The sequence below is a fragment of the Jaculus jaculus genome, chromosome 7 (assembly GCF_020740685.1).
Source record: "Jaculus jaculus isolate mJacJac1 chromosome 7, mJacJac1.mat.Y.cur, whole genome shotgun sequence".
Taxonomy (NCBI): Eukaryota; Metazoa; Chordata; class Mammalia; order Rodentia; family Dipodidae; genus Jaculus; species Jaculus jaculus.
The window spans coordinates 4,562,064-4,576,248 of record NC_059108.1 but is presented as its reverse complement, the minus strand read 5'-3'; the positions used below and the strand labels follow the sequence as shown (position 1 = coordinate 4,576,248).

Here is a 14,185-nt window from a genome sequence, read left to right as displayed (position 1 = left end):
TAAATAAGGTACTTTTTTGACAAAAGAATGTGTAGTTCTCCTTTGGACCCTGATTTGAACAAACCAACTGTAAAACAAAGCTGAGGTGGGGATGGCACCTATGAGCAAAGCACATGACATTTATGATAATGCCAAAACAAACCCATTATTTTGTAGATTAACTAAAACAATCAAATTTAGAAATGTCATAATACAATAATTTTTTCCAAAAGAACCCTAGGAGACAGTTTGGGAATTTTGGAGTAAATAAAGCATTTTTTTTTAATATTGAGGAATTAACAAGCAATTGCTTTAACTATGATAACGGCTTCATGGTTATATTTTTAAAAGAAGCCTTACCATTCAAAAATGCACTGCTGAACACAGGGCATAAATGAACTCATACGTCTGCCTTATGTAACTTTCTGGGATCTGGTTCAAGGTAATGCACGGTTCCGAGGTCCTGATGCCAGGAAAGGGCAGGCGGGGCTCAGTATATCTTTGTCCTTCTCTGTCTCTAATGTTAGAAATTAAGCATAATAGTCTGAAATTGTAGTTTAAACATTAAAAGACAAGGAGGCCCTGGAGTGTATGCTTTGAAATGAGAAACGAGTCCTGGGCTCCGTGACCTCAGTATTATGTAAAGCACGTCTCGCACGAAGAAGCCTGGAGACGAGAGGGAGTGTCCCAGCAAGGGGACACGAGAAAACAGTCCTGGAGGCACTTCATGCCCAACTCAGAGGGGCCTGGAGGTGGTGCCTCCCCTGCGCTTCAGGCACTGCTGAGGAAGGGCCGCGCTGGAGACCTTCACTGAGCCTCTGCCGACCCGCAACCGCTGAGCAGCTCGGAGAACTCCGCCCCGCTTCCAAGACGCTCCGTCCACTTGTTGACACGGACCTTCTCCACCACCCCGGGTCCATCACCTGCTACACTGACTTCACATCACCAAGCTCGTTACCCCAAGGATAGATGACCATGCCGTATTTGTTGGGGGTCCTGCCCCAGTTTTCTTTCAGACATGAAAAGAAGCTCAAATCCCTCCCACAGCATTCAACCACTGAATGACATCCCCAGTCTTGGTATGTCTGAGGCAGGGTCTTGCTATGTAGCCCAGGCTGTCCTGGAACACTGGATCCTCCTGTTCAGCCTCCCACAAGCTGGTATTACAGGTGGGTGCTGTCATGCCCAGGTGCCCAAACCATTTCACTGCAAGCTAACCACAGACTGGGCTCTCTGGCTCATTTTTGCATGTGCAACATGTGGGGGCACACCCATGCATGCTTGTGCACGCACGTTTGCAAAAGCCGGAGAACCTCAGCGTGACTTTCAGTTCACTGTCCGCCTCTTTTTGAAACTGCATCTCTCGCTGGCCTGGACCTCACTGAATAGGCTACATCGGCTAGCCAGTGAGATCCGAGGGTCTTGTGTCTCTGCCTCCCCAGTGTTGAGGTACAGGCATGCACCACCACGTCCAGCACTTGCAGGGTCCCCGGGGTGGAACTCAGGTCCTTATGCTCATGAGGGGGCCTTTTTCAGCTGGAGTAACTCCACCGCACGGCTGTTTTGTACCCCAGACTGTAGCGAGACCAGTGACCCCTCCCATGGCTGGACAGCATTTGCAGGGCCAAGAGAACTCTACTAAGGGCGAGGCGGAGCACGGGCAAGCATGTGACGTCCCTGGGTCTGTGGTGTCTGACCTTGTAGCCACCTGAACTGCTTCGACACCCAGAATCAGGTTTGTGGCAATCCTACTCAGAGCCATGTGAAACAGGACCTTGGGAAGTGGGCAGCTGGTGACTTAAGAAAATGGTCGGGCGTGGTGATGCACGCCTTTAATCCCAGCACTCAGGAGGCAGAGGTAGGAGGACCACAGTGAGTTCTAGGCCACCTTGAGACTGCATAGTGAATTCCAGGTCAGCCTGACCCTACCACGGAAACCACCCCCCACAAAAAAAAAGAAACAGAAACTGCAGCAACTCTTGTGGCGCACTGCCCCATAAGCAGCCCCTCATCAACCATTTTACTCAAGCTGAACTTGGACGAGCATTCTTTGGGCTGTTGGTGCCATCCCAGCTTGAGGACACGTGTTAATTTTATATCTCCCTGACAAAAACACCACAAAACAGCAGCTCATGGACCAGAGCCCCAGGGTGACAGACTTGAGCAAGCCGCATGCAGGAAGCCCCCGGTGCATTGTTAGCCTGGGGAGTAAGAACCGTGTGAGTGTCACACCCTGGTGCTTGGGACAAGGAATGTCCACAGAGCAATCAGAGCCGGCAGGAAGGGGATTCAACCCCCGTGAAAGGAAGACCTGGGAGGGGCCAGAGCTAGAGCAGTGGCTGCTCAGGTGGGACAGCTGTCAGGCTGTACCCTAAGCTGCCACACAATGCCACCACCACCATAGATGACAGATCAGGGTACCCTACTGTCTGCCTGTAGGGAGAGATAGTTAATCTTAAAAACACACTTTTTTGTTTCAAGGAGTGGGGGGCTGGGAAAGTGACTCAGTGATTAATGGTGCTTGAGTGAAAAGCCAGCTGGCCAAGGTTCAATTCCCCAGCCACCCACATAAAGCAGAAGGGCATTTGCTCGCAGGGGTAAGAGACCCTAGCAGGCCCGTACACACACATGCAGAAGCCTGGCTGAGCATGTCACTAAGGGCCGGGCTGTCAGGATTACGCCTGCCTCTGGTTCCAGTCCTCAGTCTCTGCTTGCTGGGCCACCGTGATGTGAGGAAGGAGTCCCTGTCAAACACTCCAGCCGCCATTAACAATGGCATGCCTTCTCTCACATGGCAGAGTGGAACTGTGACCTGAGACAAATTCTTCCTCCCTTAAGTTGCTTCAGCCAAATCTTTTGTCACAGCGACAAGAGAACTAATCCAGAGAAGAGTCTAGGCAGTGCTCGGCCCTGTGAGCAAGCTCCACGGAAGACACCCTGCGCTGACCCGCTAAGGCCCTGCCGCTCCCTCAAAGTGACGGGAGATGGGCGCCCACCTACGCCTGCCTGGACCATGTACTTAAGATCCTGTCTTTAAAGAGAAGGGAAAAGTAAAAGAAAGGGAAGGAGGAAAAGAAAAGAGGAAGAAGAAAGAAGGAAAAAATCCCGCTTCTGTTGAAGTGAAACCCAATAGGATTCCACTCCTTGTAGCTGAAAAAGCACCTATTGGGTGACAAAGACTACTAAGTGCTGGCGGCAACACCACAGTGGACAAGACAGATGGCTCCCACAGGCCTACCATGAAGTCCCAGCACGCCATAGTGTGACTGTTTTTTAGAGTAAGATAAAATTATATGTGATGACGCACTCTTATCTACATGGCTATTTAAAAAATAACAGAAGAGAAAGATGAGAGTGAAGGAACTCCTACCCAAATCAGGTCAGGGCCTCCCTCTTAAATGACTTCCCGGCGCCAGGCTCTGTCACTTGCCACCACGGTAGTTAGTAAGTATTTATCCAGGTTGTACATCTGCCACACTAGAAATTAAGTGCCATGAGGATAAAGTAATGAGCTCCCATGACTTCCTGAGCCCCCAGCAGCAAACACAGTGCCTGGTATGCAACAGCGTTTAATAACTACTGTGAAATGAATGTATGGGTGTCTGTGGTGAGCTTCTTGAGATGGTAATTTTCCTTTTTTATTTTTTTTTAATTTTAACAATATTTATTTATTTGAGAGAGAGAATGGGCACGCCAGAGCCTCTAGCCACTGCAAACACACTCCAGACACATGCGCCTGCTTCTGCATCTGGCTTACGTGGGTCCTGGGAAATCGAACCTGGTTCTTAGGCTTGGCAGGCATGCGCTAACTTAACCACTAAGCCATTTTCCCAGCCCAGTTTGCCCTTTGCTTGCCCATGTGTGTTTAATGTGCGTGTGTGCGTGTTCAGCTGTGGGTGGATACATATATGCGCACGTATGTGGAGGCCAGCACTGCAGGTCAAGTGTCTTCCTCTATCACTCTCCGCCTTACTCTCTGAGACAGGGTCTCTCTGAACCTAAGGCTTGCACACTCAGCTAGACTAGCCAGCCAGTGAGCCCCTGGGGAGCCCTGTCTGCCTTCCCAGAGACAGGGTTACAGGCACGCACCTCCATGAATCTTTACATGAGTTCCAGGGATCCCAACTCAAGCCCCATGTTTCCTGTTCTTTAGAAACACTCTATTTCTCTTGCACGGTAGGTCTCAGTCAGCCCAGGCTGACATGGAGCTCACGCTGTCGTCCCAGGTGGGCTCACGCTCGCAGGGGTCCTCCTGCCTCTTTCTTCCGAGTGCTTGCTGTGTGCCACCACGCCTGGGGGCGACATTCTGTTTTTTTAATTTTTGTTTTGTTTTGTTTTCGAGGTAGGGTCCAGGCTGACCTGGAATTCACTATGTCATCTCAGGGTGGCTTCGAACTTATGGTGATCCTCCTACCTCTGCCTTCTTAGTTCTGGGATTAAAGGTGTGTGCCACCATACCCAGCTAGAATTTTTAATTATCTTAGTTTCATTTCATCAGAGAGAGTTTCACTATAAAGGACATCCTGGCCTCTGACTCATGATACTCCTGCCTCAGCCTATCAAGTTCTGGGATTCATAGGCTTGTGCCACCATACTTAGCCTCGTGTGTGTGTGTGTGTGTGTGTGTGTGTGTGTGTGTGTGTTAATAATGAACTCTGTGACATTTAGAATACAAAGTAAAAAGAGCTTTGATGAAACATGAACTACAAAACCCAAGATGAGGTGCAGAAAACCAGGCTTCTGAGGCAGAAGTCAGGTGAGGTGAAAGCTTGTTTTATTTTCCCAGAAAGGCAACCAAGAGGTGAGGCCCGCCAACACTAACCAGACTTCTCCTTTGTTCCAATTCCTCAGGGGCCTGACCTGAGTCATGTCAAACCACAGGATGAAAGAAGTAGTGGAAACACAAGCGTGAGATGAGACAGGAACCACACAAAAAGAAATAAAATTTCTCAAGCAGAGTCAAAAATACAAACATGCCCAACAAAGCTGTACTCCCAAACACAGCTTGAAAGATGATGAGATGGCTCAATAGTACAGCACTTGCCTAGAATCCCCCAGTGAGGGGCTGGGGACGTGGCTCAGTGGTAGAGCCCTTGTCTAGAATCCACATTGAGGGGCTGGGGGCGTGGCTCAGAGGTAGAGCACTTGTCTAGAATCCACAGTGAGGGGCTGGGGGCGTGGCTCAGAGGTAGAGCACTTGTCTAGAATCCACAGTGAGGGGCTGGGGGCATAACTCAGTGGTAGAGCACTTGTCTAGAATCCATAGTGAGGGGTTGGGGGCGTGACTCAGTGGTAAAGCCCTTGTCTAGAATCCACAGTGAGGGGCTGGGGGCGTGGCTCAGGGGTAGAGCACTTGTCTAGAATCCACAGTGAGGGGCTGGGGGCGTGGCTCAGAGGTAGAGCACTTGTCTAGAATCCACAGTGAGGGGCTGGGGGCGTGGCTCAGAGGTAGAGCACTTGTCTAGAATCCACAGTGAGGGCTGGGGGTGTGGCTCAGAGGAAGAGCACTTGTCTAGCATGTGCAAAGCACTGGGTTCTACCTTTAGCCCACATGTGTTTGCATATACACACCAAGATACCTACCAATGTCACTATTACAGCTTGAATACAAAACATCCCTAGCTGATGGCCCTATTTTAGGAGGCTCTGAGAACCTCAAAAGGTCGGACCTAGTTGAAGTAAGTAGGTCACTGGTGGGCGTGCTTCTCTGAAGGTCACAACTGATCCAGGGTCTCCCCCCTACTCCCTGCTTCCTGTCCACCTTGAGCTCAAGATCCTCCTCCAGCACACACTCTGGCCACCATGACACTCCACCTTACCATGGGCCCACCAAGAACAGAGCCACACTGTGGACTAAACCCTCTGAAACTGTTAAAATAAACTCTCCCTACCTTAGGGTATTCCTATCAGGTACTTTACATAGAGTCAAGAAAAGAAACTACACAGTTCCCAACCTGAGGTCTGGGAAGACCCATACCAACCACAGGGGAGCACTCCCTCCAGGAAGACCCCACTGACCACAGGGGAGCACTCCCTCCAGGAAGACCCCACTGAATACGGGAGGGCATGCCCTCCAGGAAGCAAGATCTGGGCACTCTTGATTCTACCACATGCTTCCTCCCTTGCCCACTACCTGGCTCCCCCACACGCTTTTGAAGCTGTGGCTTGAGTCAGCAGTTTCTGCCCCTTGGGAAATGTCTTTCCAAGCGGTGTAGTATGCTCCTTGCACCCACTGAACAACTGAGGCCTCCTGTGGCCCCCCGTAAAGAACATATCTGCCCTCTGGTAGTGATCATAGTCAACAAGAAGATGAGAGGGAGGTAAGTACCAAGGGAATGAGGTGCCATCTGGGGTCCTCTGTAAGAGAGCCCAGTTCATCACTAACGGGAACAGAGTTTGGGGAAAAGACCACATGCCAGGCAACAGTCCCAGGAGGCTTCCCCCAGGGAGGCTGAGGGGTGGGGGGCTCACTGCTCATGCACACACCAGGCATGACGTAACACCTCAGGCACGGCACAGGGGCTTGTTAATACTGAACAAGCTTATAAATGACACCCTCCACACATCTCTGTCTGCCACATTTCTGCGACCACCCACACCCGAGGGACCCGCCAGGATCAGCGCACTTACAATGCCATGGATCTGGGCCACCTTGCTGCACAAGTCGGGGCGCCACTTCTGCAGAGCCAGGTAGAAAGGGTTCTTCAAGAGGTCTTCATCATACAGAGCCATGTGGGCTTCACAGAGGCCAGAGGGAGCGTCCTGGGACAGGGGAGGAACAAGCAGTGAATGGGTGGGCGCACACCCACGCACCTGGCCATTTCTAAGACGCACCCTTGACACCTGTTCCTCTGCTCCCCGCACCTGCCACTCTTCTCGGAAGTACCATTCCCAGGTGATCTGCCTACTGGTGAAGCGTGTAGATTATGATCAAAAGGTCTTGTTAAATTCCAGCTTTGCCCAAGTATAAATGACTATATTCTAGACATTCATCCTTCTGAAATTATCACATCCTAAGAATTGTTTTTTCTCGGACACAGGACGTCACTGTTTCCCAGGCTCCAATTCCTGGGCTCAAATAATCCTTGTGCCTCCATCTCTGGATTAAGAGGGACTACAGATGTTCATCACCACTCCAGGTGTTCATGTGCTTCTTTTTAAAGTTTATTTATATATTTGCAAGCAGAGAGAGAGAGAAGACAGACAGAATAGGTATACTAGAGCCTCCAGATACTACAAAAACAAAAAAACTCCAGATGCACGAGGCTTTACATGGGTACTGGGGAACTGAACCCAGGTCACTACGCTTTGCAGGCAAGCGCCTTAACAACTGAGCCATCTCTCCAGCCCTAATGTGCTTTTGTTAAAAAAAATTATTTATTTTATTTTGAGAGAGAGAGAAAGGAAAAGAGGAAGAGAGAGAGAGGATGTACATGCTAGGACCTCTAGCCATTGCAAATAAACTGCAGATGAAGGTGCCACCTTGTGCACCTGGCATATATGGCTACTGGGGAATTGAACCTGGGTCCTTAGGCTTCACAGGTGAGTATCTTAACTGCTAAGCTTTCTGTGGTAGTTTGAATAGATAACCCCCAATATATTCAGTTTTTTGTTTGTAGTTTGCATCTGCAGCCACCTGGCTGGAGGCAGTGTCACTGGGTGGATCTTAAGGTGTGGTGGTGGGTTTCAGGTTTCAATCTAAAGATATGCTAAGTGTGCCTAGCTGGAGTTCCTGAAGTGTGCTGTGGCTTTTGATCTTTAGGCTTGTGCTTCTCTCTCTGCTTGGTCCTGTGAAGGCAGGCCAGCTTCTTCTGCCATTATGGAACTTCCCCTGGATCTGTAAGCTTCAATAAATCCCTTCCTCCATAACTGTGGTTGGTCTGGAAGTTCATCTCAGCGAACATGAAGCTGTCTGCTACACTATCTCTCCATCCCCCATGTGCTGTTTAATGAAATATTTTAACCACATAGAAAAGTACTGAATAGGAATGCAAACCTACCACCCAGAATGATCCAGTATTGTGCGCATGTGCATGTGTGTGTGTAGGCATGTGCATGCCAAGACACATATGTGGCCATCAGAGGAAAACTTCAGTAGTCAGCTCTTGTTTTCAACCTTGTCTGAGGCAGGGTCTCTTAGTGTTCTCCACTGCAATGGTCAGAGTGGCCAGACCACAAGCTTCCAGGGGGATTCTCCCATCTCCACCTCCCACCTTGCCATAGGCATGCTGAGATTGCAGACATCCGCTACAGTGTGCAGCTTTGTGTGCAGCTTTGTGTGGGTTCTGGGGATCCAAGCTCAGGTACACATGCTTGTGTAATAAGCACTTTATCCACTGAGCCATCTCCCCTACTGAAAGAATTACCAGTCTCAACACCGCCATATATGCCTCTCTGCTAAGAAATAAACTCTAGGAGCTGGGCGTGGTGGTGCACACCTTTAATCCCAGCACTTGGGAGGCAGAGGTAGGAGGATTGCTGTGAGTTCAAGGCTAGCCTGAGACCTCATAGTGGATTCCAGGTCAACCTGGGCTACAGGGAAACCCTACCTTGAAAAAAAAAGAAATAAACTCTGGACTGGAGAGATGGTTCAGTGGTTAAAGGCTCTTGCTTGCAAAGCCTGACAAACCTGGGTTTGATTCCCCAGTACCCACATAAAGCCAGGTGAACAAAGTGGTGCATGCATCTAGAGTTTGTTTGCAGTGGCGGGAGGCCTTGACGTGTCCGTTCTCATTCTTTCTCCCCCTCCCTCCTCTCTCTCTCTCACACACACACACAAACACACACAAATAAGTAAATAATTTAAAAAGACGTGTGAACAGGGTTAATGTCTAACTCACCTTAGGAAACAAACTGTTCTCAGGACCTGACTGTTAAGCCACCATACACTGCTTACTAAGGTGAATAGGCAGTAAGAACATTCCAGAGCTAACCCTCCCTCTGTCCCTGGCCTACACCCCTGAGCACACACATCAGTGTGGTTTTACCAAATGACCAGACAGGGGAAATCGAGCGAAAGGGCATAGAGAAGCAGATCAGATTTCTAACTGGCCAGTCCTCCTCTCTGGCCTCTAGCTCAGTCTACACAGTGCAGGATCTAACGCCTGTCTGCAGGACCGTTACAAGAGGCACTGCCATCACTGCTGCTTCCTGTGACAGATACCTCTGTGCGAATCTGAAAAGGTACCCCATCTTCCAGGCGCAGGCCTGTGCCAGGGCACCAAAGTTTAGTGGGGAGCTCACCAGCTGTGTACCCCAGCCAGTTTACCACCCTCCTGTCCAGGTGCCTCTGAGCAACGGACAACCCACACACTTACACAGGCTGTGTTGTTAGGCTTTGGCATTTTCCTTTAGACACCTTTTTTTTTTTTTAATTTTTATTTATTTATTTATTTTAGAGCAACAGACACAGAGAGAAAGACAGATAGAGGGAGAGAGAGAGAATGGGCACGCCAGGGCTTCCAGCCTCTGCAAACGAACTCCAGATGCGTGTGCCCCCTTGTGCATCTGGCTAACATGGGACCTGGGGAACCGAGCCTCGAACTGGGGTCCTTAGGCTTCACAGGCAAGCGCTTCACTGCTAAGCCATCTCTCCAGCCCTTTAGACACCTTTTAAAAATAAAAAATACGGGGCTGCAGAGATGGCTTAGTGGTTAAGTGCTTGCCTGCAAAGCTAAAGACCCAGGTTTGATTCTTCAGGTCCAACGTAAGCCAGATGCACAAGGGGGTGCATCTGGAGTTCATCTGCAGTGGCTGGAGGCCCTGGCATGCCCATTCTCTATCTATCTGCCTCTTTCTCTGTCTGTTGCTCTCAAATAAATAAATAAAAATAAAACAAAAAATAAAAAACACACCAGGCATGGTGGTGCACGCCTTTAATCCCAGCACTCGGGAGGCAGAGGTAGGAGGATCAGCGTGAGTTCAAGACCACCCTGAGACTATTCCAGGTCAGCCTGGGCTGCAGTGAAACCCTACCACAAGACCCCCTCCCCACAAAAAAAAAAAAACCGTAAGCTGGGGCTGGAGAGATGGCTTAGAGGTTGAGATGTTTGCCTGCAAAGCCAAAGGACCCCGGCTCCATTCCCCAGGACCCATATAAGCCAGATGCACAAAGTGGCACACACATCCGGAGTTCATCTGCAGTGGCTAGAGGCCCTGGTGCACCCATTCTATCTGCCTCTTTCTTTCTTTATTTCTTTCTCTCTCTCTCTATCTCTCTCTCTCAAATAAATAAACAAATAAAATGGCTTTTTGTTTTTTTAATATAAGCTGGAGAAAGATGGCTCAATGGGCAAGAGAACTTCCCGCACAAGCCTGAGGGCCTGAGGCTGCCTGAGTTTGACCGGCCAGCACCCGTGTAAACAGCAGGGCGTGAGAACACAAGCAAAGCCCAGCAGGGAATGGAGTCCTGAGAGTCAGCAGGCCTCGCGAGGCTGGGGGAGGGCACAGCAAGCCCGAGTCAGGGGGAAACTCTATCTCAAGAAAATGGGCAGATGAGCAATGGAGGGGGCGCCTAATGTTCTCCTCTGGCCTCTGCACACACGCACACAAGGCCCTATCTGCACATCCATGTGCATACACCACACACACACACACACGATGAGTAAACACTTGCTGTCATTTAAAACTTCATTGAGAATCTAGAGAGAGAGCTTGGAGGTTAAAAGCTCTGGTGTGCAAACCCGGATGGCCTGGTTTTGATTCCCCAGGACCCACATAAAACCAGGTGGCCTGTGCATCTGGAGATCATTTACAGGGAAGGAGGTCCTGGGCACCCATTCTCTGTCTCCCCATTCTGTCTCAAGAAAAGAAATATTATTTTTTAAAAAGGAAAATAATAAGACCTCACTGAACTTGAGCCTGAGGCCTTCTCTCCATTAACTAGAAAATATTAGGGCTGGAGAGATGGCTCAAAGGTTAAGACACTTGCCTGCAAAGCCTGATGACCCAGGTTCAATTCCCAGGTACCCTCGTAAAGCCAAACGCAAAAAGTGGCGCATGTATCTCAAGTTCATTGGTAGCAGCTAAAGGGCCCTGACACAGCCATTCTCTTCCTCCCTCCTCCCTCCCTCTGCTTGAAAATAAATAAATATATTTTTAAAAAAAGAGAAAATGAGCAACTATTAATGCACATCATGAAGTTTATCCTTGGTACCATGCTATCCTCCAAACAACTGCATGAAGGAAATACGAAGAAAAAATGGAATCATTTTCTCACTATGCAAGGATGTGGATAAAGACACAGGTTCACCTGGCTAACTCAAGGTCAGAATTTATTTTAAGACAAGTCTCTTTAACCACTACACTCCCTGTGTAAAATAAATGCACCTAGAAAAGGGTTATTTTATGAGCCACAGCTGGACAAGACCAATCTATATTTCCCTAGATGAAAAGTCTGAGGCTGGAGAGATGACTTGGCAGTTAAGGTGCTTGTCTACAAAGCCAAAGAACCCAGGTTCGATTCCCCAGTACCCATGGTAAGCCAGATGCACAAAGTGGTAAATGTGTCTGGAGTTCATTTTCAGTGGCTAGAGACCCTGGTGCTCCCATTCTCTCCCTCTCTGTCTCTTTGTCTCTCTCTCTCTCTCAAATAAATATTTTTTTTTTTTAAAGCCTGCATTACAGCCACACAGGCCCCACACCAGATTCCTTTTGTCTAGTAAGAGTTGTCTTGACTATAGACCCCTCTGGGGTCTGACCTAAGGAGACCCCTGAACTCCATGTAAATTTAAGAAAAAGGACCTAGCATAAAACTGGCTGCAAATAATCCCTTCATGGGCTCCAGGGAGCACTCTGCAACAATTCAGGGGCTGAATTCAATTATTGCTGGAGACTACATAATCCTTTCAATTCACCTACAGATCTAGACAATGCAATTCTGCAGGGACAGAGTCACAAGAAAGTACCATTCTTCTTGGTCCCTGGCACCGTTGGTTCTATGTGGTGGAGCGTGACAGGAAAAGATGTGTCAGATCAGAACTACTTGAGAAACAGGACGTGCAATCTGGCAAGATTAAGCTGGGGAAGGACACGCCAGACTGGCGGAACACCAAAACTGTCACTCCCAAGACACAGGCGACAAGGGGCGGGTTTCCACAGAGGGACCAACAACCCAGCGGAGGTAAGGAGCAGAAAGAGAAGGGAGCAGCAGAGAGGGCCTGGGATGGCATGTCTAGAGGGCATAAGACCTGGGCTAAGGGTTCAGGAGGCAGGGCGTGCTCTGTTGGTGGGCACAGAAAACCTGAGTAAACTACCTTCTTATGTATGATGTGTGGTGTGCATGCATACATGTGTTCATATATGTGAGCACACGTGTGGCATGCATGCATGCATGTTTATGCCCGTGCATGTGGAGGCCAGAGATGGACATCAGGTTGCTCTCTTATCTTTTTCTGTTGCTGTTCTGTTTGCTGACGCACGGCCTCACTCTAACCCATGCTGACCTGGAACTCACACTGGACGGCCCTGCACTTAAGTGATCCTCCTGCCTCAGCCTCCAGACTGCTAGGATTAAAGGCGTGAGCCACCCTCCACACCCAATACTCTCTCTAGTTTGTTTTTTTGAGACAAGGTCTCAAAACTGAACCTAGAACCCACCAATTCTGCTAGACTAGCCAGCCAACCAGCACTAAAGAGCCCACCTCTGCCTCCACGAAATTAGGGTTATAGGTATGCACCAAGACCCAGCTTTTCTATGGGCATTGGGAATTTATACTTTAAAAAAAATTTTTTTTATTCATTTATTTGAGAATGACAGACAGAGAGAGAAAGAGGCAGACAGAGAGAGAATGGGCGCACCAGGGCCTCCAGCCACTGCAAACAAACTCCAGACGCGTGCGCCCCCTTGTGCGTCCTAACATGGGTCTTGGGGAATTGAGCCTCGAACTGGGGTCCTTAGGCTTCACAGGCAAGCACTTCACGGCTAAGCCATCTCTCCAGCCGGTAATGGGAATTTAAACACAGGTCCTCACTCTCACATGGCCAGTAGTTCATCAAATGAACCATCTCCTTAGCCCCTGAGTGACTTTTGTTTTCAACTACACGAGAAGATGAATCCAAGGAAGTCATTCGAACCCATACAGACGGGGAGGAGGGATCAGTGGTTGAGTGTCTGCCCCTTATACTTGTGTCCAGGGGTTCACCCCAGTACGGGGTGGAGGAAGGGTGCGCTAAAAATCCAAGCACAGTGGGTCAGAGATGGTAGAACAGCAAGGGATGGCAAGGGAAGGGCTCTAAGTGCCACACCTAGAAACTCAGGTCGCAGAGATGGCGTGTGTAAGCGCACGAGGGTCTCAGCCAGCACCGTGGCTGCACAGAGGGAGCCATTACTGCCCAAAAGTTCCAACGACAGAACATCCCATCCCGAAGTTCTGCCCAACACTGCCCTCGGCTTTTCTATCCTAGAGCCAACAATATGTCATACTTCTGCTTAACACCAGGACCGAATTCCTACATGTATAAATATTTAGAAATAAACTCTATAGCCTGACAATTTTACTTAATAGAATTTGTCTTCAAAAGTGGATATAGCTCAGTGACAGAATACTTGCCTAGTATACACAAAGCCCTGGATTTCATCCTCAACACAACAAAAAATGAATATATTTTTTAATTTTAGAGTAACTGCAAGGAAAATTGGCTTATCCTTATAAAACTAGAACATGAGATGGGGAGGGGATATGATGGAGAATGGAATTTCAAAGGGGAAAGTGGGGGGGGGAGGGTATTACCATGGAATATTTGTTTATAATCATGGAAAATGTTAATAAAAATTGAGAAAAAAAAACCTAGAATATGAATTATCTTTTAAAAAATCTCCTGCCAGGTATGGTGGGGCATGCCAACCCTACCAGAGGCTAAGAGAATTACTTTGAGTTCAAGGTCAGCCTGGGCTAGAGTGAGACTCTACTTCAAAAAACAAAAACAGGGCTGGAGAGATGGCTTAGCGGTTAAGTGCTTGCCTGTGAAGCCTAAGGACCCCGGTTCGAGGCTCGGTTCCCCAGGTCCCACGTTAGCCAGATGCACAAGGGGGCGCACGCGTCTGGAGTTCGTTTGCAGAGGCTGGAAGCCCTGGCGCGCCCATTCTCTCTCTCCCTCTTATCTGTCTTTCTCTCTGTGTCTGTCACTCTCAAATAAATAAATAAAATTATTAAAAAAAAATAAAAAACAAAAACAAAAACAAAAAACTAAAAAAATTTATTATTAA

The 14,185-nt window shown here is 48.7% G+C and overlaps 1 protein-coding gene across 4 annotated transcripts in view; it reads right to left on the bottom strand.

Annotated features, from left to right (window-relative positions):
• The window catches only part of Ankrd27 (ankyrin repeat domain 27), a 55,011-nt gene that overhangs the window by 38,089 nt on the left and 2,737 nt on the right, over positions 1-14,185 (bottom strand). For all 4 annotated transcript variants that reach the window (XM_045153933.1, XM_045153935.1, XM_045153936.1 and 1 more), the window contains exon 2: positions 6,610-6,741. In XM_045153933.1, the coding sequence (XP_045009868.1) occupies positions 6,610-6,711 (102 nt within the window). In that variant the 5' untranslated portion in view covers positions 6,712-6,741. The remainder of the gene's footprint in view (positions 1-6,609; positions 6,742-14,185) is intronic.